Below are 25,836 nucleotides of genomic sequence, written 5' to 3'. Positions count from 1 at the left end.
TCTTTCCCCTCTATTATTGTATTTATAAGGTCGGTATACTACAAGATATATCGTATTATCGTCTCTCTTTATTATTGCCAGGTGTCACTGCCATAGAACTCTTTTTCCAGACATATGTTTTGATTTATTTCTTTTCGACTTGTTTTGTTATTCAGACAGTGTAAAATATTTTTCTTAAAAAATCCCTATTTAGAAACACATATTTTAGTTTTTGTTTCACTAAACACTAATTTTCTATTTGCTCTACGAAAACTTGATCTTTTTTCACTATCGTTTATACTTATAATAATAATTAATGTGGATAATTTTTATAGTGCATTTTCATAAAATACTACCTCAAAGGTACTTAATTTTAATGTTTTATTTATTTTAGTATATTATTAAATCGATCTTTGCTTACTTTATTCTCCAAATAAAATGTGTCGGTTTTGTCCATAAGTAAGCCAAATCGAATGATTTTATAAAAATAATGAAGAGTTTATCGTAAAACGTACAGATAAACTGGTTTGATTTACAGTTTATATAATATTTCATATTGATTTAATATTTTTATGCTGGTAATTCATAACAATGTTATGATGTTTCTTTGATACCACTTGATACTTTGATGCCACTTTGATGCCATTGCTAGGGATTGCAAAAAACATTAGATGGAAGGGTCTACAAATAAGCATGATTTTATATTTCTATCACGTATAGCTTAAAATACTAGGGTAATATGGCAGCGTTATCCGCGACTATTACTCCACTTGTGCCAACCCAACCTATTATTTTCTTTCATTCATATTATTTGAAAAAAAAGTACCGTATCACACCGCAAAGTCCATTGAATTCAAACAAACTCATATAAATACATTATGATATATCGCACGTGAATACCTTCCAGATTATAAGCAAGGACGATCACCACTGGTGGCAAGCTCGTAAGGACAACGCTGCAGGATCAGCCGGTCTAATTCCATCACCAGAACTTCAGGAGTGGAGAGTTGCATGCTCTGCTCTAGACAAGGGGAAACAGGAGCAAGGTATTGTAATTTTTTTTATTTTTTTAAGATTCTTTTTAGTGAAAATATGATTTTTCAGGCATAAACAATTTGTTGGTGTGATATAAGTTTTTATTTTATCATTTTTTTTTATTTACCGCAAGCATCATATTTCGTTATTAAACCAATTCATTAATTTAAAACATTTTTTATGGTTTTTGATTTACAGTAACTGACATTTTTTTCATATAACAGTGATCGTTGTTAAACAATTTATCGATTTTTTAATGAATTATTAAAGACAAAAACAGAGATCTGTTTTTATTCTTAAGGAAACCGATCTCAAAGCTTTCGCTTACTTCTCCTGAAAATCTCTACAAACTTTGTGAAAAAAAACGCATTTGAATTTATTTATAATCAATCTAACTTTCAAAAAATTATGAAAATGAAATGATTTAATCAAATGTTCAATTAAGTAGATAAACATCTAGAATTAAAGTGTTTGGTTTTATTTTGATAAATTCACAGATTCTCTATAAAATCAATAATACTATATGATATTGACACAGTTTCTATACATTGTTACAATAAATTAATGAATATAAGTTCGTTATTTGTTAAAAAATAAACATATTAAATATGTTTAATTTTTACTATTGCGGATATTTCATCATAACTGCTTTATTGCATTTTTTATTTCATTTCCTGACAGGATCATTCACGTAATTTCATACATTTGGAGTAGGTAACCTAATCTAATATTTGTTTATTCGCCACCCAAAAACCTCGATCTCTCGCACATAATTACTATGTACCAAATTTCGCAACACGATTTAATTTTTAATTTTACGTATTGTTTTAATCCCTAACGAAATTTTACTTACGATGTGTTTCAAACCTACAATGTATGTTTTCAAATCCCCTCTCCGTTATTTTTGATTACCCCTAAACCAAGGAGAACTTTAATATTATTCCGTGTAATCTTATATAATGAAAAGGTTTAAACACATTCTGAATTAAAGTGGATATTATAATATCCGCGTGGAAACAGTCAAGGAAGTATAAGCAATTTCCATGTGCATTAATTATTTTCTCACCAGTACTTTAGTTGAGTACGCTCCAGTAATCTTAAGAACTTCCTCTGCGAAGATACGCTTTTAGTAATATGTGTAGAAACGTAGTTGTATAAAATTAATTTTATCCGGTGAAACTGAATTTCTTTATTTGTTCCTGCAGAATCGTATTGATCTTAGCCCAAGGCATCTCAATTATGACTAGATTTATCATACTTGCCATTGCAAATTGCTTTCAAAGAAAAAGAAAATTTGAAACAAAATTACCATTCATGAAACAACCGTTTTATGCTCATACTTTTCGTCTAAATTGAATATTCGTGTAATAAAACGTAATAATAATAAAAAAGTAACGTAATAATAATGATAAAGTTTTTTATTATTTATTTTTAACAACATATTTTTTTTACAAATTATTCATATCTGATTTGGTAAAATTATATTTGGTGTAAATTGACGTACGCAATATATTTATTTAAATTATTTTTTACCTGTGTGTGTTTTGAAACCCTCTCCTTTTTGTATTCCTGTAGAAATTCATTTTGTTTATATTATTTGGGACTTGCTGCATTTCTGTGGATATTATTTCAACCTTCTGTATATTTCGGTGTATCTTTCCTTGTATTTAGTTTCATTATACTCCTTCGGTGTTTTGGATTATACTTTAGATGTCTTAAATGTGGCATGCCTCTTTCTCGAAACTGGCATAGCTGACTACCTGCTAGCAATTTTCCGGAAGGCACTGGTCTTCGGAAAATGCAACCTTGGGTCAGTACCTCATAACCCCTTTTCCTCATATCTTCTACTCATTACAATCTTATCTGACGTTTCGTTTGGATACCACTTAATATTACTGTTTACAAAACCTTTTTTTATTTAATAATCCATCTCATTTTTTATTTTATTTGAAACCATATTCATTATTTATACGTTTATTTGTTATTATAAATTATTATTTGCTTTAAATTTTGAAACGTGAAAAGTGAACTGTTATTTTTAATTTGGTTCATTCAATCAACATTTTTCTATTATTTCTTTAATTACAGTAATAACAATAAAATCAATTACAAAAATATGATTTTCTTATCAGTTTCCACATACATTGTAGCTTAAATCAAACACGTTTTTAAAAATCGTTTCGGTTTTTGATAATTTTGTATCTTTATTTAAATCAAAGAGATTTTTTTATTGTCATTTTATTCTAAATAACCTGTCACTATTTTATATTTAACAGTGCTAAATTAAATCTACGGAAAATTTCAATTTTATTTTTGTCAAACGTAATACTAATTTTTTACCTCAAAATACAATATTAATGACGCAATCCGTTTACTAGTGTCAAACTCAATGTTTTTCAACCTGTGTATAGGATCAGTTAAAGAAAATTTCAAAACCCCACCAACTCCAATAAATCTCTTTTTAGATTGTCGCTCACCGACTTGTCCTCTGTTATTAATAAAGTTCCACAACAAATATAACCAATTCACATCTCAATTGAGATAAAATTAAATGAACTTTCAATAACTGAAGCTTTTGTTAAATTTTCCTATCAATGTGTGTGGAATAAAGTGGTTAATTATTTTTAAAAAGTAAAAAATTGTTTACAAATTAATAAATAATAAAACTACCGATTGAATAATCGCCAGATATGTACCTAGTGGTGCAGAATATTAATCCTTGCTCACCTTGATATAAATTAGTCTTTAGGACATTGATTGTGAATACATTATGAGATTTTAACCGGAGGTTATGGAAAAGGTTGAAAAATACTGGCGAAAAAAAACTCTTTGAAAAGGATAGCATTGATAAATATTAAATTGCTTGTTTTTTTATCAATCACTGTACATTTATTATAACTTAATTCTCTGCATTATTTTTTTTTTGTTAACATAATCACTTGAATGATTCATAAATTATTACAAACGTTTAATCAAATATTTCATTCTTGCATGCACTATTCACAATCAAATATTGTATTCAGAATTAAGACGATCACGTTCTGAACTTGATGAAACTTAAAGTTAGGGAAACACATTCAATGTTCACGGTTACGCGTTCAACATTAATAGTTTTCACATTGAATGCCCACGATTAAGGCGTTCAACATTCATAGATATCACATTGAATGTTCACGGTTATCGCGCTCAACATTCATAGTTATCACATTGAATGTTTACGGTTATCGCGCTAACGTTCATAGTGTCGGATTGTGGTCCCGTGGTTAGTGTCGCGGGCTCTTGAGTCAGAGTTTCTCGATTCGAACCCACTCTACCACAATTTGATACCTATTTCTAATAATGAGCCGCTTAGGCTCCCAGAAATAATATAAATTGAAGTATTTCTGTAAATAATAAAAACACGTATTTCTCTCTTTTTTTAAAGTTATCACATTGAATGTTCACGGTTTTCGCGCTCAACATTCACAGTTATCACGTTGAATGTTCACGAATATTACGCTCAATGTTCACGGTTATCATGCGTGTTCATCTCTCCCCTTTCGTTTGTGTTGAATGTTTTGTTTTGTTGGCGTTGTGCACGCAGAGATGGAGCCGGGATGTGTGTCCCACACTGAAGGATGTGACAGCACTACAGGTACATCACCACCACCACATTCTATTGTAATATCTTACTTTATCTTATCGTTATGCACATATTTCCTTGCACGATATCACTGACTGTCTCTTTTTATTACTTTTTCCTGTTTCTGATAGTATAGTCCTCGCAAGTCGCATGCTTCTTATTTCGCCTATAATTCTGTACCATTTGCTTTATGTCATTTTATTATATAATATCTTTATCTGTAATTTAATGCTTTGCGTTTTATTCAACAGCAACCCTCTTCAAAGCCGTATAAAATAAGCCGATTTTCTAACCTTTAAAAATTTTACTCATCCCCGATTAAATATTTACCTATTATTGAAGTATCTTCTACTCTTGTGACAATAAAGTAATGCTAATGATTACCTAGACATATTTTAATTAAACCCTGTCCATCAAATTTACTGAAGTTTATTACCCAAATTGTGGCACACTTATGTAATTTTATATATATTTAACACATCGCATTCCAAGTTTAAGTCTATGCCATGTCAAAAACCGAGTGTTTCTAATTTGTTATGTCGAAATATACAGTATTATACATTATGGTTTATTAACCTGTTAAAAGTTATTTCGTATTTACCAAGAATTCTAATTTAGTTTGGATGATAACTGAATATTTAAATCCATTTACCGAGGTGACATTTTGACTTGTATTAGACCAAAACTAGGAGTACAAATATCTCTCTGCTACTTTTACAAACTGATTATGTATCCTTTATTTTATGTTTATATTTCTTATTATTCAATATGGGCTTTTCTCCATTTTACAATAAACACTATAAGAGAAATGAAGTGTCTATTTAAAAAAAAAAAACTTTTTATTTCATAATACCCCGTTTTACCTTTTTGATAAGCTTCCTACATGCGAATAGAGGCAGTTTTATATTTTCAATACTACGTTACAATATATCTTATAAATTTTTGTATGTTTTTTTAATAATATTATGATAATAAATCTAGTGTAATGTTGCATGATTGTCTTGTGTAAAGTTAATATTTAAAATAATTGTACATATTTAAATAAAATAATTAAATTATCAACTTTTTCCACCGAATCTCGCTCTGTACTCTGTGATAAAGGTTGATGAAGGTTCTGTACTGTTTGATAAAAGCTGATGTAGGTTTTCAACCATTTTGGGCGCATTGCCTTGTACGAGACGTTTTATTTTTCAGTTGCCCGCTTCTTGACGGAGTCGACGACCAAATAAAAGGTCGTTTCCTCGAAAATCTTTTTTTTCTTCAATATTTCAAATTTACATAAAAAAATCGTGACGACCTTTTTCAAAGCCCTCTTTCAAATTTCGTTTTGAAATAACCTTACCTTTTTCTCGAAAAAAATACCGACCCGTTTTTTTTGTCTGCGGTTTTCGGTTTTAAAAATTCGGTAGATTTAAACCCCGCCGAAGTATAGCGATCCCCTAAAATCGTGTATTTTTGCCCCCCAAAGCCAGCCTACGTTGGCTACCACTGATCTGACTCTATAATAGTGACATATTAAAAAAAAACTCATAACAATTTTCCAATAACCTCCTTAGACCGAAGAATATACATATATATATATATATATATATATATATATATATATATATATATATATATATATATATATATATATATATATATATATATATATATATATATATTTATTTATATATACCTATAAAAATATATAAATATATATTTATATTTTTATACAATACAACCGACGCATTTTAACTACGCAATGAATGACAATCACTGTAAAGTAACCAGAATAATTTTTAAAAATATAATAATTTAAATTTTTGGAGAGTCTCGTAATGTCCCCTGTGAGGAATCTTTCACATTGCTGATAAAAGATGATACCTACGTCATTGCAATCTGAAATTGTTTTCTGTTTCTATTTTATATCCTCATAACAAGAAATAATGTTGTGTCTGACTTATTACAATATTATTAGATACGTGTTTTGTTTCGTTATTGTAGAACTAACACAGGTATTTGAGATTTATTATCAGGTTGAATTACTTGGCGAATAAAAAAAAATACCTCGTATTTCCTTTATTTGGCCAATAAAATATTTTTACGACACGTGTTATTTATGGCAACAAGGGAAATCGCAATACTTTTTATATGATGACGGGGCGTTTCTTGCTTGATGGATGTCGTGTAAAAAGAAATCAGAGGCCTCAGCATAAGTGGATTCTTCCTTCATTCGCCAAAGGGATTGTTTCGATTAAACCTTTTTTGTGAACTTTCTTGTTGAATCGAAAAGAATTCGCATGATTTTTAAAATTATTTTAGAAACTCGCTATGAATACTCGTAGTTGTTTTCCTTTTAATGTGATATTTTTTCATTTTTAATTCGTCCGTATGAATATTATTTATTTATACTTAATTATTTGCAACATGTTTACTGTCATAATTACAATCAGTAGTTTTTAAGTGTGTATTTAATATACATACAAGTATGAAAGAAAAATGTTAAAATTATTACTGAAACCTTGAAAATCAAATTTAGAATATTTTCTGTACAATTTATTGATAATTTCATTTTTCTGTGGAGTAAAATATTTTTTTACGAAAAGAATGTTACCTACGTTCCTGCAGAATGCATTGAAACACGTGTTTTAAAACTTTTCACGAAATTATTGTTTTTTTACCAAGTAAAGTGTGTATTAAAATTAAATAGACATTATAAAATCAATTAGTGAAATTCAAAATTATTCACGATCATAATGAGGTAAAAAAATCACAGGACCTAATACAAAGTGGCTTAATATGGTATCAGTTACTTTTCAAACAATGTATGGGATTGTACAGTAAAATAAGTATTATAAACAATATTACCGAGTATCAGTTCGAAAAACAAAACATATTTTATGAAAAGAATTAAGTTACCCTATTTCTAAAAAATAGGTTCTAAAACGTTTTCCTGACGAATGATTGAAGATCGTTATTACACTAGGACGGTTTCCGTAATATAACGTTTGTTATTGTATATTTCCTAGATTCTGTGTTATATTGTACAACATACATAATTTTAACTGTGTATTGTTGATATGTACAAAATACGGGATAAAATTAGGTTGTATTTCGCGCGGGAAGCATTATTCCGCAATCCCGTACAAACAACACTTATAAATATCTAAAATACTACGAGTTTATAAAACATTCACGTACGGTGTATTGTATTCACTGCTCTAAAGAGAAACAAACTTGTGAAAATACCGTTTTTCTCAGTTATCTCGAACATGTTTTTTTGCCTTTTACGTTACAGTTTTCCCGCGTAAACAAAAGAACAATTTTACACTTTGTAATATTATAATATCCATATAAGTAGAAATTTATATGGAGGGAAAAAAATGGAGTATGCGTTTTTTACCATGTAGGAACGATGATCCTTCCTATTTCATTTTAACAAAAAAATATAGTATGCCATATGTCATGTACACACATGTATATATATGTAAATATATATATATATATATATATATATATATATATATATATATATATATATATATATATATATATATATATATATATATATATATATATATATATATATATATATATATATATATATATATATATATATATATATATATATATATATATATATATATATATATATATATATATATATATATATATATATATATATATAACAATATTTTTATTTGCGTCTTTTAGAAATTTCAATGATAAGGTATAAAACGTTAAAAATTTACGATCTCGGTTATTTGAAATTTCAATCGTGAATTTGAATTTATCGTCATTTGAACTAAGTTATTTGGAATTTAAAACCTTTATTATAGTTGAAAACTTGTATTTTGATAAAGGTTAAATAAATTTTTGCGTATATATGTAAGGTACACATGTTTATGTTCAATGTCTAATGTAAAATGTAACTTTACTTAACTTCCTTCCAATATCTACAATTCAACGATTTTATTTTTCTAATTTAAAGTTTGTACATTTGGAAACTCTTAACTTTATTAAAGAAAACATTTTCATGGCGAATTTGTGGGTATAACAGATAAAAATGTGCGGCATATAAAAAAAACATAAAATAATTACGAAATACATGTATTATTTCCAAAATAAATAAATAGTTCTCATATTATTTTGTACGATGATTTCTTTTTATTCGAATCTAATAATATTTCTACTAAAATAATGCCTTACTGAAAAACTTTGAAAGCTATACTCTAACTTTTACATTGATTGACTTGCGTAACTATCAATATATAAATATCTAATTGTAAAAATGTACAAATTAAAAATACCTTATATTGTAAAGCACCATTCAGGTGACTTTTCACGTAAATTGTACTAGATAAATTAACCATTATTATCAGTATTTTTACTATTAAAAATATTACAAACGTAAAATGTACATCGTAGGTACCTACTGTTATAAATATAAATATTTTTATGTTTAAATAAAAGAAACCTTTTTTTAAATAAATAAACACATAAAATGCGCAATTTAAACTCCTCACTTTTTGATACCTTTGAATTCTCAAACGACTTTTGTTTTTGTTTCGTTATCTAATAAATATAATGGATAGATAATAAAAATATATTTCCTTAATATTTTTTGGTTTCATTCCTAATAAAAGATTTGTAAAGTTTTATTTTAGCGACCCAACATTTTTAATGAAATTTAAAATATTAAGTTTTAATATTTATTAATTTAAGTTGAATTTAAGTTATATATTTTTATTATCAGTCCATTCCAATAAGTTGAAGTTTTCAAACACTATTTCTGCAACAGAACTTTGAACAAAGTTGGTCTCTGTTTGCTTTTTCTCCCGAACAATCTTGAAAATTTAAATGCGGAAGAGTTTAGAGAATACCATCTCGTTATGCCATTTCCATAAATCTTATCTCATATTTGTGTAAGTTCTTACATCAGACTTTTAAATGTTTGTTTGTTTTTAGGAATTCTAAGTTTTTCAGCGTCTCGCAAACCCAGTTTTTACATAATGAATGAATCCTCGAAGGGGAGTGTTTTTTATACATTCATTCGCTGTTTTCTCGTTAAAAAAATGTAAAACCTCTCAGGTATATTTTTTACTCGTCTTTCAGATCTTTTGAATTAACTATTGCGTGGAATGTCATAACTTTTTAAGCGCCTGTATTCAGAAGCGTCGTAAAAAGAGTAATCGAGGATAATGGTAAATTATTATATGCCCTGTATATTGGTATATATATATAATGGTTTATGCTAAAGCTATCTAATGCCGGTTAATTATTTTACACCCTGTATAAACCCAATATTTTATACTTAAGCTTTTTCATTACTTTTAATCCAAATTAATATACTATAATGAGGGGCTGGCTAAAAATTCATTCTTTTATTTTACCACCGAAATTTTATGTTTTGGAAGTTTATGGTTAAAATTGATGGATTTCGTTTTTTCCTCCATTAAATACTTGTAGTATTCAGCATGGCTTCGATTCTAAACTGAGTGAGGATAAAAAAAATATAACGTAATATTGGCGTATTACCATTTTTTTCTTCTACGAATTTCATTACGATTTTTATTCTCTATGTTTAATGACTCGATTTATTGTACATCTAGTTTTAGGTGATTTTACGATTTTTTTTAATTAATTCATCAAACCGCTTGAAAAATAACCTTATTTGTAACTAAGTAACTACCCTCAAGGGGTAGTCAGAACAATAAAACTGTATTTCTCATATACGTAGTTTTCACAATATTATCAAAACGTTTACGTTTATTATCAAAACGTAGGCTAAAACATTTTCCCAAGATTTTTCTTTTTCATTCTTTATTTTGTAAAAATGATTAAATTGTAATCTAAGAAATGATAAAAATATGTTTTTATGTTTTTTTTTATTTATATATGAGTAAATTTAAAAGAAAATGTACAGAAAACTCCTTCTGCGGACAAATCCTAAAGGATTTTATGGTCGGAATTGCCGAAATATTCTGCGGCTAAGGAAAACTGGTTTCTTTTACCGTATAAATATTTCTAAATTTTGGGAAAATGCTTTACAAACTTGTTTTATTCAAATTTACAAATTTACTACATTCGTGTAAAAGTTATGAACTCTTCGTGCATACGAAATGGTTGCCTACTTTTTCGATAAGAAGAATTTAAACGTAAAACAGAAATGATGTGTGTTTTTATTTTTATTAAGAAACTGTTTTGTTGAGAGAAAATATTAAAATATCCCTATACTCTTGGTATATTACGTTTTTTTTTATTTTAAAGTGAAAAAAAAATCAGGTAATTGTTTTTTCCTCTCTTTAAATACCGTTTTTGTATTGGAAAAAAATTCTTCGAAATAAATATATGGTTTTGGAGTTGTTGAAAGGGGAGGAATTGAAAAATATAAACAAAAGCTTTTAAATGTCTTTTCTAAAAAAAATCAATATAATTTATAAAAAAAATTATGTGTGGAGACACTGGCCTCTCGCTTACTAAATTGAACGTTTGCGAGTACCCCCTTTATATTTATTTTGAGCCCCCTGGAAATAAAACCCAGGATCCTTAACGTGATACATAAGCGTGTTGACCTTTACACTTTAAAGGCAGATATATGACAATAATAATAAGAAATAAATATATATATTGTGCATATATGAAAAAACCACCTTAAAAATATTAGACTCCCGAAAGATTTTAAGGATAATGTGCTAGCTGTATTGCTAAAATATTGTTATTATAAGTTTAAAATGAAAACTTCCTCCTAGGAATTAAACCCGAGTCCTCCAACACGATAGCCCAATGCTCTAACCATTATACTACGGGGGTGGACTTTAAAATTAATTCACATTGTACAAAAATTTAAAATTAAGTTCTTAGCCTCCCCTGTAAAGCTTATTTTTGCGGTTTGATTCTTTTTACCATATTCCAAATAAAAGTAACTGTAAAGGTGGTTTATTTTGGGCATTGTAAATTATATGACTCAAGTGGTTTTTGCTGCAAACGGACAATGTATTATTTTGTATTATATATTGCCCAACAAAGTTTCTCCATAAACTTTGCTATGTGAAGAAATTTTGGTATAATTTGTGTAAACAAGAGACATTCAACAATTCCAGAATATTCACTAACATATTAATGAAACTTTAGTCGTACAGGTGACGGAGGTAACAATTTGCAGAGAAACTTGTTTAATATTCCTCTTGTCCATTACTCCTTGTATAAATATGTCTGTCCAGCTTGAGAGAGGTGAAAGCTTTACAGAGCTTCGACGAAATTAAATAAGCTTTCATTCGATTCACGGACTTCATGATTTTTCGATTTTAAAATGTTGGAAAACAAATATAATTTTGACCATTTTGACATCAATAATTACACAATACAACCGCCACAGAATATATATTTTTCCTTTTTTAATCCATGTGCTTGGTGTAAAAGGTAACAAAAATATCTTGGGAAGGATCTACAAAAAATAAGTAAACTTCAAAACTGGTTAACGATTATAATCATGTATGTATTATTTTACAAATTTGGCATTAACGATCTAAATAAAAAAAAACAGAGCTTTTGTACAAGCTCACTTTTGTGTTTAATATACAAGGTCTTATACAAGCGTTTTGTTTTGATATTTAAATGTACAATTTTGTAGTCAATAAATTTATTTCAGAGGTTATTTTAAAAACAATCAAAACGCCCACGCACGAATGAACCTGCATTTTCTGTTATTTGAATAGAATGACAATTGAAGAATGGCGCAGTACGATTTCAAAAAATCTTTTTGAAAAAATTTAAAATATTGTTTTCACGATGGTTCTTAATAAATCTGGTACACAACTTAATAATGTGTAACATGTTTTATATATTTTAAATCTGAATCTGTCAATTGCTCTGTTTTGTTATTTCACCAAATTAAGGCGATCGATTAGAAATGCCAAAAAAATCTTTATTAAATTAGCTGAATCCAATATTGAGTAAAAAAATCTGATAATGTGTGCAATAGATGTAGACCAAATCAAATTCTAATTGCATCATCGTTTAATTTGCCAGTGATTTATATATAATAAATAAAATTGGAAATCATCGAAACACGCTATTTTTATCTTCTTTTTTATGTAACAATTGTTTCACTTTTAATTTTAAGTTTAAATATTTAGAAAACAACATTGGTGACAAAAGAGGTTGATATATGTATTTTAAGATTGTAATATTGTAGAGGGTGGAAATATAATACAATAATCCTTATCAACGTATTTACTTAGATGCAACATAACATACATATTTTTGTTATCAATTTTATATGAATTCTTTATTAATTATTTGTTTGTTTAAAATGCCTCTCGTAAATCTAATTGCGCTGTTACTTATTTCAAATAACTCTCGCAACTTCTTATAACACTGTTATTTATCAATATTTAGCCTAGTTATTCTATACATAATGATTTTGTACTCTTATCATTTTTTATATGTACATATGTTCTAAATTATTTTATTTAAAATGCAATATTTTCAGTAAAAGAATTGACGTTAATCTTATCAAAGTATTATCAAGTCAATAACAATATATTCTTTAGATATTTTATCCGATCGCACCAAAACTATGAAATCCTCTTGATATAGACCCCCTAAATAAATTAACCCAAAGCACGTCCTCTCTCTTTAGTTATTTGACACCCTTTTAAATTAGTATTGGCTACCGAAAACCTCCATTGTTTTAACGTTTTCGTTTTTGTTCTGTTTACAGTGAATTGTTCTATTTTCGCCCGCAAGAAGAAGCAGTACAAGGATAAATATCTAGCGAAACATAACGCAGTATTCGACCAACTCGACCTTGTGACGTATGAGGAGGTCGTCAAACTACCCCGTAAGTATTTATTTTACTAATAAATCTAAAATTGTACGTAAAAGCATTCAATGAAAAAAAAAATTTAAAAAATACCCACGAAAGACCAAAGAAAGTATTTAATAGTGTTTTAACTATTTGCATCAACTGTGTCTTCGAAATTTGGCGAAGGTAGCTAGGTCATCCAGATCTCATTTAAGGTCCAAAATTCGTTAGGTCGCAACTAAATTATCTCTCAATTCAAGGTAACGTTGTACGTGATTGATTTTTTTCTTAAAACACCCTTTTTTGCGTTGAAAAAAATTAATTTTTCTTCGAAATAATTATATGGTTTTGAAAATAAAAGTTATTTAAAGGTAAGGAGTCAAAAAAAATATTTTATCAATATTTCTATGCATATTTGTAAAAATTTAGTAAATATCCAATTTACATTCTAAATAAAAATTGAGGGTTAACACACTTCTAGCACGGCTGAGCGCATTCTGATTTGAACGCTTGAGACAAGCTTGAGATCTAGTCCTTAATATGACCATACTTTTTTGTGGCGTCAAATGATAAATCTCAGATGACATCTGAAAAACAAGGTCAATCAATTGTCTACAGTCTTCTGCCGATCTCAAAGCCATCATTACAATATTTTGACAAGAACACTGCGCCACGTCATAAAAAGGATTAAAACAAGATGAAGACTGCATCAATGCTAGATGTGTTCATTTGCCGGACATATGTTTTTACATACATAAGCGAAACAATCGGTAATGATGTCAGCAAATGATATCAATTACAATTGATTTATTTTTAATTATATTTATTTTTAATTACAATTTTTATAATGTCATTTCTTGGTGGAACTGCATTTTATATAATAAAATAACTATTTAGTTTTTTCGACATGAATTTTATTTGACCAGTGACCGAGATTCGTCATAGCTGACATCATCAGATTGGTGGTCTAATGATGTCTGTTACGACGAAACCCGGTCAGTGGTCAAACAAAATTTATTTGGAAAATAATATATAGTTGTTATTTTATTACATTAATGGGTTATTAGCATCCATTCCATTCACTACTTATTGGCTCAATCTATATGTAAAGCACCTGTTTCATAATGATAATTCGTATAAGCCGCAAGTACTCAATACTAAGAACACGTACCTAATAATATATTGACATAATGTATGCATATTATATATATATATATATATATATATATATATATATATATATATATATATATATATATATATATATATAGTCTATGACTACGTAACATATGATAAATCTAAATCATAGTTTCCAAACATTTTCCTCTCATCGCACCCTAGGAGATGTTACATTTCTCAATTGCCCATTTCTAAGAAGAAAAAACTTTTCTTTTTATTTATTTTTTTTCACTTTTATTTCTAAAATTTATTTGCGGTATTTTATGTCCTTTTTTTAAATCGCTGCCTAAATCACTTTAATCTCCCCCAAAGTACTTGAATCGCCTCTCAATACACTTTTAACCCTTGATCGCTGCCCGAGCTACTTCATTAGCCCGCTAGTTGCTAATATCGCTCATATCCATGTTGGGAATTACTGATATAAATGATAATAAGCAGCTTCTGCTATAATTTAGGGTGGCGCAAAATTAATCACCCTATTGGAAAATGTTATAATTTTTGCAAATGGCCTCGTACGTCAGTCATATTTGACATTTGTGAACTAAACAGCTGCAGTATACAAACAAATTGATAAAAACAGGCACGAATGTGTATCAGCACTGGCGGCAGCTTCTTGACGAATATTATCTTCTCCACTTAACAGACAAAAATGCAATGATCCAAATAAAGAATTTCATTCAAAATATATGTTTTTAGTTTATTAAAGAATTGTCAAAACACAAAATTGTATGATTATTTTTTTACCACTCTAAATCTGTTTGTATACTGCAGCTGTACAGTTCACAAATGTCAAATATTACTAAAGTACGACGCTATTTGCAAAAATTGGACATCTTCTGATAGAGTGATTTTTAGAGATATTTATAATCTAAAATAAAATGTATACCCACACATAGGCCATGCCTTTGTGGGACCATTTTTGTATTAGTATTATATTTATTTTTTGTAATTGTAATTAAAGTATATTGTGAAATGCAAAAGAATTTTAAAAAAACTTTCAAATGTGATTAATTTTATGCCACCCTGTATATAGCCTAGATCTTAAAGTTTGGTATTTCACAAGGAATATATCCAAATGTGTGAAAATACAGATATGTACGTATTATAACATATGGGATGGAAATACATTATTTTGGTCCGTTGTCTAGTTTCACTACGCGAATTCAATTTCAGTTTCTGGTTTTGTTCCAGAAAGTTCTACTCACAGAAATGTATTAAGTGTACAAATGCTCCCTTGTATTGTTTCAAATTTTAAATACATTATATATGCTGTACAAGTCTCTCTATTGTCTCAAAGTTGGGATATGTTATATCTATATGTATATAACTGAAACTAACAGATTGACATTTATAGTTTCTTATCGTCTTCATTCAAAATTATTAACAATACCTCAAGTTAAAGATTAACTTAACTTTTTCTTTGACTACCTACCTATTAGATAAAAATGTATAAATTATAATATACATAAATTTTTTTTTTATTTTTTATTATTCATTTAATATATTTACATTTTTATTTATAACATAATAACATTTGAATCATTTATACATATGTAGAACTTTTATATTTCGATTCGCTGTGCCTCTCCATAAAAGAGTCTGTGCTCTTGTGCTTGGAAAGGGACTTACACTCGTGGTTTAATGTTATATAATAAAAGATATAATAGTTTTTTTAATATATTTTTTTAAAGATTTAAATGTATAGAGCTTTAATTTTTTTCTTGAGGATTTTTATATCATCTATTTTTTTTATTTCTTTAGGGAGTTTATTGAAATGTTTGATTGCCAAATATTTGAAGTTTTGCTGAAATTGCTTGGTGTTGCATTTTGGAATAGAAAAATCGTTTGAGAATCTCGATGATAAATTCTTTGTTAAATTTAAATAGTTGTCACCCTTTAGTATTTGAAAAACTGCGGTTTTTTTATAAATGGATTCTATATTTGGGACTTGAAATTTTTTAAATAATAATTTTGTTGGAAATATGTTTTTTTTTTTCAAGATGACTTTAATTATGGTTTTCTGTACTATTTTCACTGAGTTCAGTATGTTGTTGTATGAGCCTCCCCATGCAATAATGCCATACTGTAGTAGTGAGTGAACGATAGCATAGTAAACTCTTTTTAGGTTGTCGATGGTTAGTATGTTTCGGATTCTAATGAATATATATATGCATTTTCTTATTCGTTTTACTAGTTCATTAATGTGACTATGGTATTTCAAATGTTGGTCTATTATTACACCTAGATATTTTATTTCTTTTTTTGGACATAAAACAGAACATAAGTTTTTGCAATTTGAATCCCTGCAGTCACCATTGTGAATTGTAATTTTTATATTTGTCGGTATTTTGAGTTTATGGATAAATGGCATGTCAATTTAAAAATCTGTATTTTTTAAATATTTATGTAAACTATGTATATATTGATAAATTTAAAAATTACACTTCTAATCCAATAAGTACTATCTTTTTCCGTCTTCTTGGTGTTAGTGTTAGTAATGGTTAGTGTGTTTAACTACCGTGCTAAAGGTCCCAGGGTTCAATTTCCAGGGGGGGTGAAAATAAATATTGGTGATTTCACTCTCCAATATTTATTAAACATTACCCTGGCCTTGTCACTGAAGCGCAGTTGTGATCACCTTACCTTCGTGTAAGTAACGATCAAGATAACAAACACTACGTCAATACGATGCAGTGTCCTATGTACTGGGTGCGAATAAGGTTTAGACAAAAGAAAATATATTCACAGCAAGTAATAAAAAAAATAATCACAGCCTATGACGGTCGTCAGCCTCGTAAATGCCCAGACTTCCATATTCTTCTTCATCTTTGATGAGACGTCAAAAAATAAGAAAGTAATAAAAGATTTACCCGACTACAGATTTTTCTCTGTTCGAAGATTTAACTAAAAATATTCTAAGGTGTTAAGTTAACATTTTTTTAGCTTTTTAAATTAAGAGACTACTCGTTTTATTATATCTCTTTATTCGTGTATAATTTGTGAACTTTTTTCAAAATAATTTATTAAAATTGTATTTATCATCAATCTCATTAGAATAATTATCTAGTTAATGTAAAAGCTCCCCAAACCATAGTTTAGTCTGGGCGCCTAAACTTTTAGTTTCAGCAATGATTCTTTGGGGATTAAAATATGTCTGAACCCTTAGTACGTTTCGTGATAATTTATATAAAGTCATTGTCATTTCTAGAACAACCCGTGTGTCTACCTGATCTCTTCATAATCCTGTATCCTTTGATACTAACATCTAAAATGAAATTTACACAAGACCTAGCACGAAAGTATATCTATGTTATTTTCGTTTTAAAAGCTGTATTTTTTAGGCATCCAAGGAAGACCTTGGTTCTAAATTATTCTGACTTTTTACAATGAGTACTCTTTCTTGGCTACATTATATCTTGTTTTATGTTGGTATATATATAACTAGGGTATCCATTGTTGTGTTGTAATTATTTTGATTAATTTATCTGCTTTATCTACGAAAAGCTCTAAAAAACTATGAAATATGAATTTTAAATATAATTTGTAAACAAAATAAGGAGAACTTCTTAGACATAAAAATAGAAATGGTAGATAAGTTGCCTTTTATACAAATCAATTCAGATAAAAATAGTAACAAATGTTTTTTTTTATATTTATAATTAATAATTTTTAGACAAAAGCAAACCCGTTTACGCCAATTCCATACGATATTGCTATCATCTCTTGATTCAAAAATTGTAACAAAAATTATATTGCAAATCATTGTTAATATTTTTTAGTTCCTTATATTACTCTCGGTAAAGAGGTATGCGAACGATCAAATCGCGTTGAAGTTATAGAGCTCATGTTTCATTATGGCCAATCATTATAAAAGATGCGGTACTACAAGCAACAACAAAAAAGTCCATTGCAATCTATATGAGTCAGTTCAACATTCAGTTTTAACCTCGTGATTATTTTCTGCGACTTACTAAAATCTTAATTTTTCACAATAAAAGGTAAGACAAAATTAATGCCAGAAATTATTAGTATGGTTACCATCCGGTTTTATTATTTTAACTTAATCTGAGTACCGGACGACGCAGGCTCTGGCTTCAGTTATTTATCGTTCTTAAAACAGTAGCAAAAATTAATGTCTCGTATCTTTCGAGAAGTATTTTCGTAAACATTAAGAAGTTTATAGTATAAATAATAAACCCTTTCGCAATGTTCGGAGAGCACTCGTATGAATAATTGCCCCCCGCTTAAGTTCCATAATAGTGACAAGCCACACAGTTCTTACTGTTGAAAGTTATGGAACGTACTTTTATGATGCTAAGCACCAATTTTTCATAGATTCCCTCACAATCCATCCAGATCCTACGATCCTGCTCGGAGTTTGCGAAGCATAAAAATGATATAACGCTTATTTTTAGTCATAGAATTGTGAAATTTGTCGTTAGAAACGACTGTCTTAAAGTATTACTGGGAACATTATTTTTGAGATGAAGCATCGCTTTTATTACTTAAAAGTTTGTTGGAGATGTTTTGCATCTGTTTACTGGAGACTTTTATGAACATTTTTTTTACATTTTATAAAACTAAGTGGAAAAAGAGGAAAAGAAATGAGAAAACATGTGGTTTGTCAAACGAAATATCGCAAAAGTTGTTTTTCCAAAGTTGTTGCTCCATTTTTATGGATAACACCTGAAGTGCGAATTAAAAAAAACTTGATAACTAAACAGACTGCGAATAAACTAGTACGTAACATTAATAATTATATAGAAATAAGAGTGCTACAAGCTGTGAGGGTGATCGTATCACTCTAACTCCCCATTTACTACAAACATCAAAATTAATATTACACAAGATAACATATTCTGAAAATGTGGAATTTCAGTTTGGACCAAAATTCGGTGAGATATCCGATGCCTCTAAAATTCGGGGGTAAGTGATAAAGAACCTGCGACCGTAAAGACTGTCACCGAGACAGATATCTGCGTTGAGACTTCGTTTGTTCTCCAGTAGTGTACCGATTGCTTACGTGTAGCTGGCTGAAGTTTTGCCTATCTAGCGTTAAAATAAACTACGTATAGTATATATGTATGTACATAGCTAAAATATCAGAAAAAATATTTCTTATGGATTAGGAGCTGTTGTACATGAACGAATAAATATATAAAATATTTTCCTTTATAAGGATAGGTCTTCTATGCACTGCTTCGAAGGAGACGTCCACGTAATATACACTTTACATACGTAAATTTTCATAGCATTAAAATGAAACTTCGTTTAAAATAACTGCCATGTAAATTTTTATACAATGAATTACTAAAAAATCTATTATTTTTTACTCATAACGTTAGATGAAATTGTATTTCTTCAGTTGTTATTAGTTTTCTTACTGCATAAAAAAGGTTTTTACTCTATTAATTTGTAATGATGTTTTACTTCAATAATGTTTTCAGTTATATCAGGCACGTATTTTACCTTTTTCTCCCTTCTCTGGAAACACGAGTTGTGCCTTAACTCAGTAAGATATTTTTTGCAAAATTTATTTAATAAGAAGTAAGTAGAAAGTAGATAAGACATGTATATTGACAAATCGAACGAAAAAGGGCCTGGAAATTTGTATTGAAAAAACGAGAGGCATTTTTTAAAAAATATAAATGCTTTAGATAAAAGCATCCATACCCTATTCATTGAAAACGCTGCTTTACCCAGTATATAAAGAAAATATTCTGAGGCATTAAAATACAGATTTAAGCCTCCATTAAATTCATTAAGTTCTGAGTTAATCTTTTATGAGGCTCTTTCGCCAAATTAAATTATGCCTCAATCCTTTTCTTATTGAATTTATTCTACGTGTTCCTTTTCAATAGCGAATTAAAACCGAATTTCTCAATTTATAAATTAAAAGCAAACCAGTGTTTGTAGGTTTCAAAATATAACCTTTCTGGGTCTTTTAAAATAGAAATCACGAACATTTCGTATGAATAACACGTTCTAGACTGAATTGAGTACGATTCGTGGATTCAATTTATTGATCAAAACTAATTATATTGAAATTTGTAAGTAGATATTCCATGAGTGATACATAGGATATCGGTATAGATGTTATGATGTCTATGAGAACAATCATTCATCTCCTTATGAGGAAATACAGTCCCGATGGTCCCAAATTATCTAGATTTAAAAAAAAACTGGGCCCTTGGATTGCATTCAATGAATATTTAATGAATATGGCAAATTTATGCAGCACATTTTTTTATGAAAAATCACCCAAAGAGCGCCTTACATTATAAAATCAATATATTTCACATTCATGCGGTTTTATTTTTTTACAATTAAATATTGCCTACTTTTAAACACGCGAACTTTTGCTAAATTTCAAAGCATAATCTATTAACCACTCAAAAATATCTTCACTCCTTCGGTAAGACCAAAAATGGAAAAATTGTACTAAACTTGGCTATTTACCACAAATAAAAATTATTATATCATTATTATAAACTGCCCAGTAATTTCTGGCATAAATTATCAAAACTACTTTCTAGCAATTTCAACGATTCCGTATGCCAAAAAAGCCATTATCATTTTAAAAGGTTTATTTCTTTCTTTCGAAATTTTTATCATTAATTCAAACTCATTTTCTTATATTGCGCTATTCTTTCATATTATACATCTGCCCTTAAATTGGTCTGCACTTTTATAGGTTATTGCTTCCGATTGTCGGTAAAACTTTGGGTTTTTTATTATTAAATGTCACCAGCATAATCGTTCGGATTCTGGAAGGGTATATACGCTGTGACACAGTGGATGGTTTAATGGCCAAACGACGTGGGTTCGTTGCCAAATGGGTTACAATTCTGAAATCGTTTTATTCCTCGGCTTTTCTATGGCTCCTAGACAGTTTTATACATCCTTGTAATATTACAATGATCATTCAACCGGCGCAATGATAATTTAACGAATTTTTACGATTAACACAATATCTGAATTAGTGATAGATATAAATGAATGCAAATAATCACGATATTTGACTATTTTTTGTCTTTCAATATTAATTCGGATGTTTTTTGACATCTCATCAAAGATGAAGAAGAATATGGAAGTCTGGGCATTTATGGGGCTTACGAGCGTCATAGGCTAGTTTAAGTGATTTAAAAGAGTTTCTGCTTAATAAAAAGCTTATTTTCATCTCACGAATAGTCTTTAGTGATTGAAGAACAATGTTTCTAAATTTGTTAATATATATGTATATATATATATATATATATATATATATATATATATATATATATATATATATATATATATATATATATATATATATATATATATATATATATATATATATATAGATCTTCCAAGAATTTGAGAAGTGTGGTTGTCAATCATAGGTAGAATTGGTGAATGTAACACGTGTGTAAAGTGATCGCTTATGCCCAGACTTCCATATTCTTTTTCATCTTTGACGAGATGTCAAAAAATAATATAAAAAATAACCCCTTTAATTGGATAATCCAGATATGTGAATAAGTATATGGACATGCTCAAAATATTGTAAATTAATTCGGATACTAAGTAGTCTGTAGAATATATGTTTATTATTAATTCATAGAAATATATTATTTATAAGACACTGGATGATTTATCATTATATCATCCGTAGCAAACATTTTTCGTTATATTTACGAAAGAAGATAAAACTGGTAAAAATAAAAGTATCGTAAATTGAGACGTTATTATGTGATCCTTTCATCTTTTAGCCAAAATTACACATATTTAAAAAATGAATGCGATGTGGATATTGAATAATGGCCAGAATGATAATCGTTACACAAATGGATAATAAAATGATCCCTTTAACCAGCCAAATAAATAATGGTCGTAGGCCCTGGAATGCTCAAAATTTCATCTTTTTCATATTGAAACGATAAATACTTTGTTTCACTTGAGACACTTACCTTCAAAAAAGATATTATTTATTTATTTTAATACATGTTTTTTGAAATTACAGTTCTATTAACTTTAAACATATTTTTATGTGTAATTCATAAGTCAGAAAAAAATTACGAAAGAAGATGAAACTGATCACGATAAAAGTAGTAACATTATGTCATTAAAGAAGTAGTTTTATTGACTTAATAAATACCACTACTTCTCAAAATCCATTGTGATACCAACGTGTTTTGGTTTATTCTGCATCATTTTCAATACGGTGTTTGAAATGATGCAGAATGCATCGAAATACGTGTCACAATAGATTTTAAGAAATATTGGCATTTATTAAGTAAAACTTAAATTAAAAATAGATCGATTTTCCCAAAATTTGACTTCCGAATCAATTAATGAAAACATTATGTCAATTTTCTTCGCCATCCACAGTGGCTAACATTATTTGTTAAATTGTTTGCCAAATAACGTAATGCTTTAAATAAAATAAATAACAATTTTCTTTATTTTACAGTATCGGATCCAGCCTTCCACAGGAAAACATTGGTTTTACTAGGAGCGCATGGGGTTGGAAGACGTCACATAAAAAACACCCTTATAGCAAAGCACCCTGATCAATATGCCTACCCTATACCACGTAAGTTAAAATAAATATTATTTTATTTATTTTTATTCACTGAAAAATACAATATCTTGACAAATAAATTTGAAAACATTTTTATATAAAACCTATGTACTAGAGAAGGTACTAAAATATATTTCCACGAGTCATAAATTCTTAAACTGACGAATTAAAGTATTTTTATATTTTTTTATATTTTATTCTGCATCTACTTTGTTATTGCCTTGCAGCTTTCAATAGAAAGGTGTTATCTTTATACCTAAAGTCAACACAAAAACTGTCGATACCATTGAAATAATAATACGCTTAAATATCATCTTTCACATATTCATCTTTCACTCCTTTCAACAACGTCACATATAAAAAAAAAACTTGATTTTTTAGGAGACCGTTTTTAAAGTTCAAAAATAAAATATATATCCAGCCACTTGTTGAACTTTTTACTGTGCAACACATCTTTTTAGGTAAAACCTGAATGTTTTTTCTCCATTTGAAAACTATTTAGTTTATTTAAAAATATAAATATATATAAATAAATGCAAAAACAACACTTTCTGCCCTGTAGCGGGTAAATGTTAAGTTTAAAATATGCCGCTTTTGCTGGGATATAGTACATTTTCTGGACATTCTGAAAACATGCACAACTAAAAATTTACGATTTTTGATATATGACGTTGTTAAAAGGCGTGAGCGATATCTATCCTATTTAGTTTGAGGATTGATATTTTAAAAGAATAATGGCATCTTCAAAAGCCCATGACAAGGTATGTGTACCTCGATGAAATAGAATTCGTTATCCAATCTTGTTCAGAATCAATTCTGATGCCAACAATCCTCAGAGATTGCATTATACAACCAAACCGACCACTTATGTCGAGCTGAGGACCGATTCTAATACCTTCTTCCCGCGCAAAGTCGACGGCTTACTACCAGTAAATCAATATTCATTCACTCGGGGAAATGAGATTTCCATATTTACGTATTAATAGTAAGTTTATAAAGTATTTGTAAAATAAACCATATGATTAGTACAATATTTTTTTTAATTTTGTAAGGATAAAACTATCCCATTGAAAAATAAAAATAAATTTAAAAAATTATCAAGGTGTTTTAAAATTAAATTAATATGTTAAAAATATGGACCAGCTTAAGACAAAAACAAGGCCAGTATTATAGCCGTTTACCCTTATTTAATAAAAATACATTATCTTACTCGTAAATATAAACAATAAACATTGAGTGTAAGTCCCTCTCCAAGCACAAGAGCTGAGTCTCTTTATGGGAGAGAACAGCGTTACTAATTTTAAGATTGTCAAAAGTAGAAACTTCTAGAAAATAAATTAAATTATTAAATTAATCTTGCAACTATATCAATTCAATAAAACATTTAATTAAAAATTACGCTGTTTGTCACGGCGGAGCCCTCGCAGAGGCTTTGCGGAGTCCTAGGACTCTGCGGAACACACTTTAAGAACCGCTGGTATAAAATGTAATTATTTTCTCTATAATTAAGATAGAAAACACGACACGCTTTCAGGATACAAGAAGAGCTTGATTATTTAATAATTATTGTATATCAATTCAAGGTACTATTTTGATATTTGGTTTAGCGGTTAGAATTTCCAGGTTATTCGATATGAATACAGATCATGATAATATAATAATAGGTATTGAAGATTTCCATTGTTTATTTCAGAATCGAACTCGGATAACGTTCTGAATAATACAAATCATTATCGGGATAATTACTTTGAAATGTGATACCATTGTTTTCTCTATTTAGCTACGGAAATGGCTTTACTTTAAATAGATACATGGTATGTATTTTAAACAATATAAAAAAAAATAACAAGACGTGTAGAAGTTTTTATGTATGCAAGATAATTAAGCCTCCGCCCATATACTTTTTTTTGGTAATAATATTTAAATATAAATGATTGTATTCTTTCAAAACATTATATTTATTATATATAAAAAAATTATTTCAATTCAATACTATTTACAATAAGCCTTGAAGGCTTTTATTTAAAAATAACTATTACATACATATATCAGTCACCGGATTATTTACTCTTTGTATGATATGTCAATATTATAGGGTGCACCATTAATATTGGCACATCATCCGTAGTGGGAATAGTCCAATGTCTGATATCTTTTTCTTTATACCCTTATTCGCATTCCAATGGTGCATAGGGCACTACATCATATCAACGCAGTGTTATATTGATCGTTAACACATGAGGGAAAGGTGATCAGCCCTCCGCTTTAGGGTCTTACCCTTTCCCAGGGTAAAATTGAATTAATATTGGAGTGAAAAAATTACTTACATTTATTTCACTCCTCCCCCTGGGAATCGATCCCGGGACCTCTAGAACGGTAGCCGAGCGTGCTGACCATTGCTAGGGAGGTGGACAGTGCAACTTTAATATTGCTATTCTCAATTTTATTAATATTTAAAGCATTAACTTTGTGGTTAGTAATTTTTACTTTTATATTTTTTTAACAAAAATGTTAGTTACATTAGTATAATAGGGAGTGGTTATATACTCATATTACTAACATTATTGTTTAAAAAAATTAAAAGTATAATATTTATAAATCATCCGTAGTGTGAATTATCCAGTGTTATTCAACCCCTTATCCGCACCCTATGGCGCATAGGCCACT

At 28.6% G+C, this 25,836-nt stretch overlaps 1 protein-coding gene across 4 annotated transcripts in view; it reads left to right on the top strand.

Moving 5' to 3' along the window:
• The window catches only part of CASK (peripheral plasma membrane protein CASK), a 753,263-nt gene that overhangs the window by 717,100 nt on the left and 10,327 nt on the right, over nt 1-25,836 (top strand). For 2 of the 4 annotated variants that reach the window (XM_088272867.1, XM_088272866.1), the window contains 4 exons: nt 887-1,025; nt 4,598-4,648; nt 13,344-13,463; nt 23,059-23,181. In XM_088272867.1, coding sequence (XP_088128993.1) covers nt 887-1,025; nt 4,598-4,648; nt 13,344-13,463; nt 23,059-23,181 — 433 coding nt within the window. The remainder of the gene's footprint in view (nt 1-886; nt 1,026-4,597; nt 4,649-13,343; nt 13,464-23,058; nt 23,182-25,836) is intronic. The other 2 variants (XM_088272869.1, XM_088272868.1) reach the window with 1 other exon arrangement.

Source organism: Brachycentrus maculatus, unplaced genomic scaffold (assembly GCF_059751285.1).
Source record: "Brachycentrus maculatus isolate JH-2025_06_01 unplaced genomic scaffold, ASM5975128v1 h1tg000529l, whole genome shotgun sequence".
NCBI lineage: Eukaryota > Metazoa > Arthropoda > Insecta > Trichoptera > Brachycentridae > Brachycentrus > Brachycentrus maculatus.
Note: the sequence above shows the minus strand (reverse complement) of the source record. Positions and strands in the feature narration are given on the sequence as shown.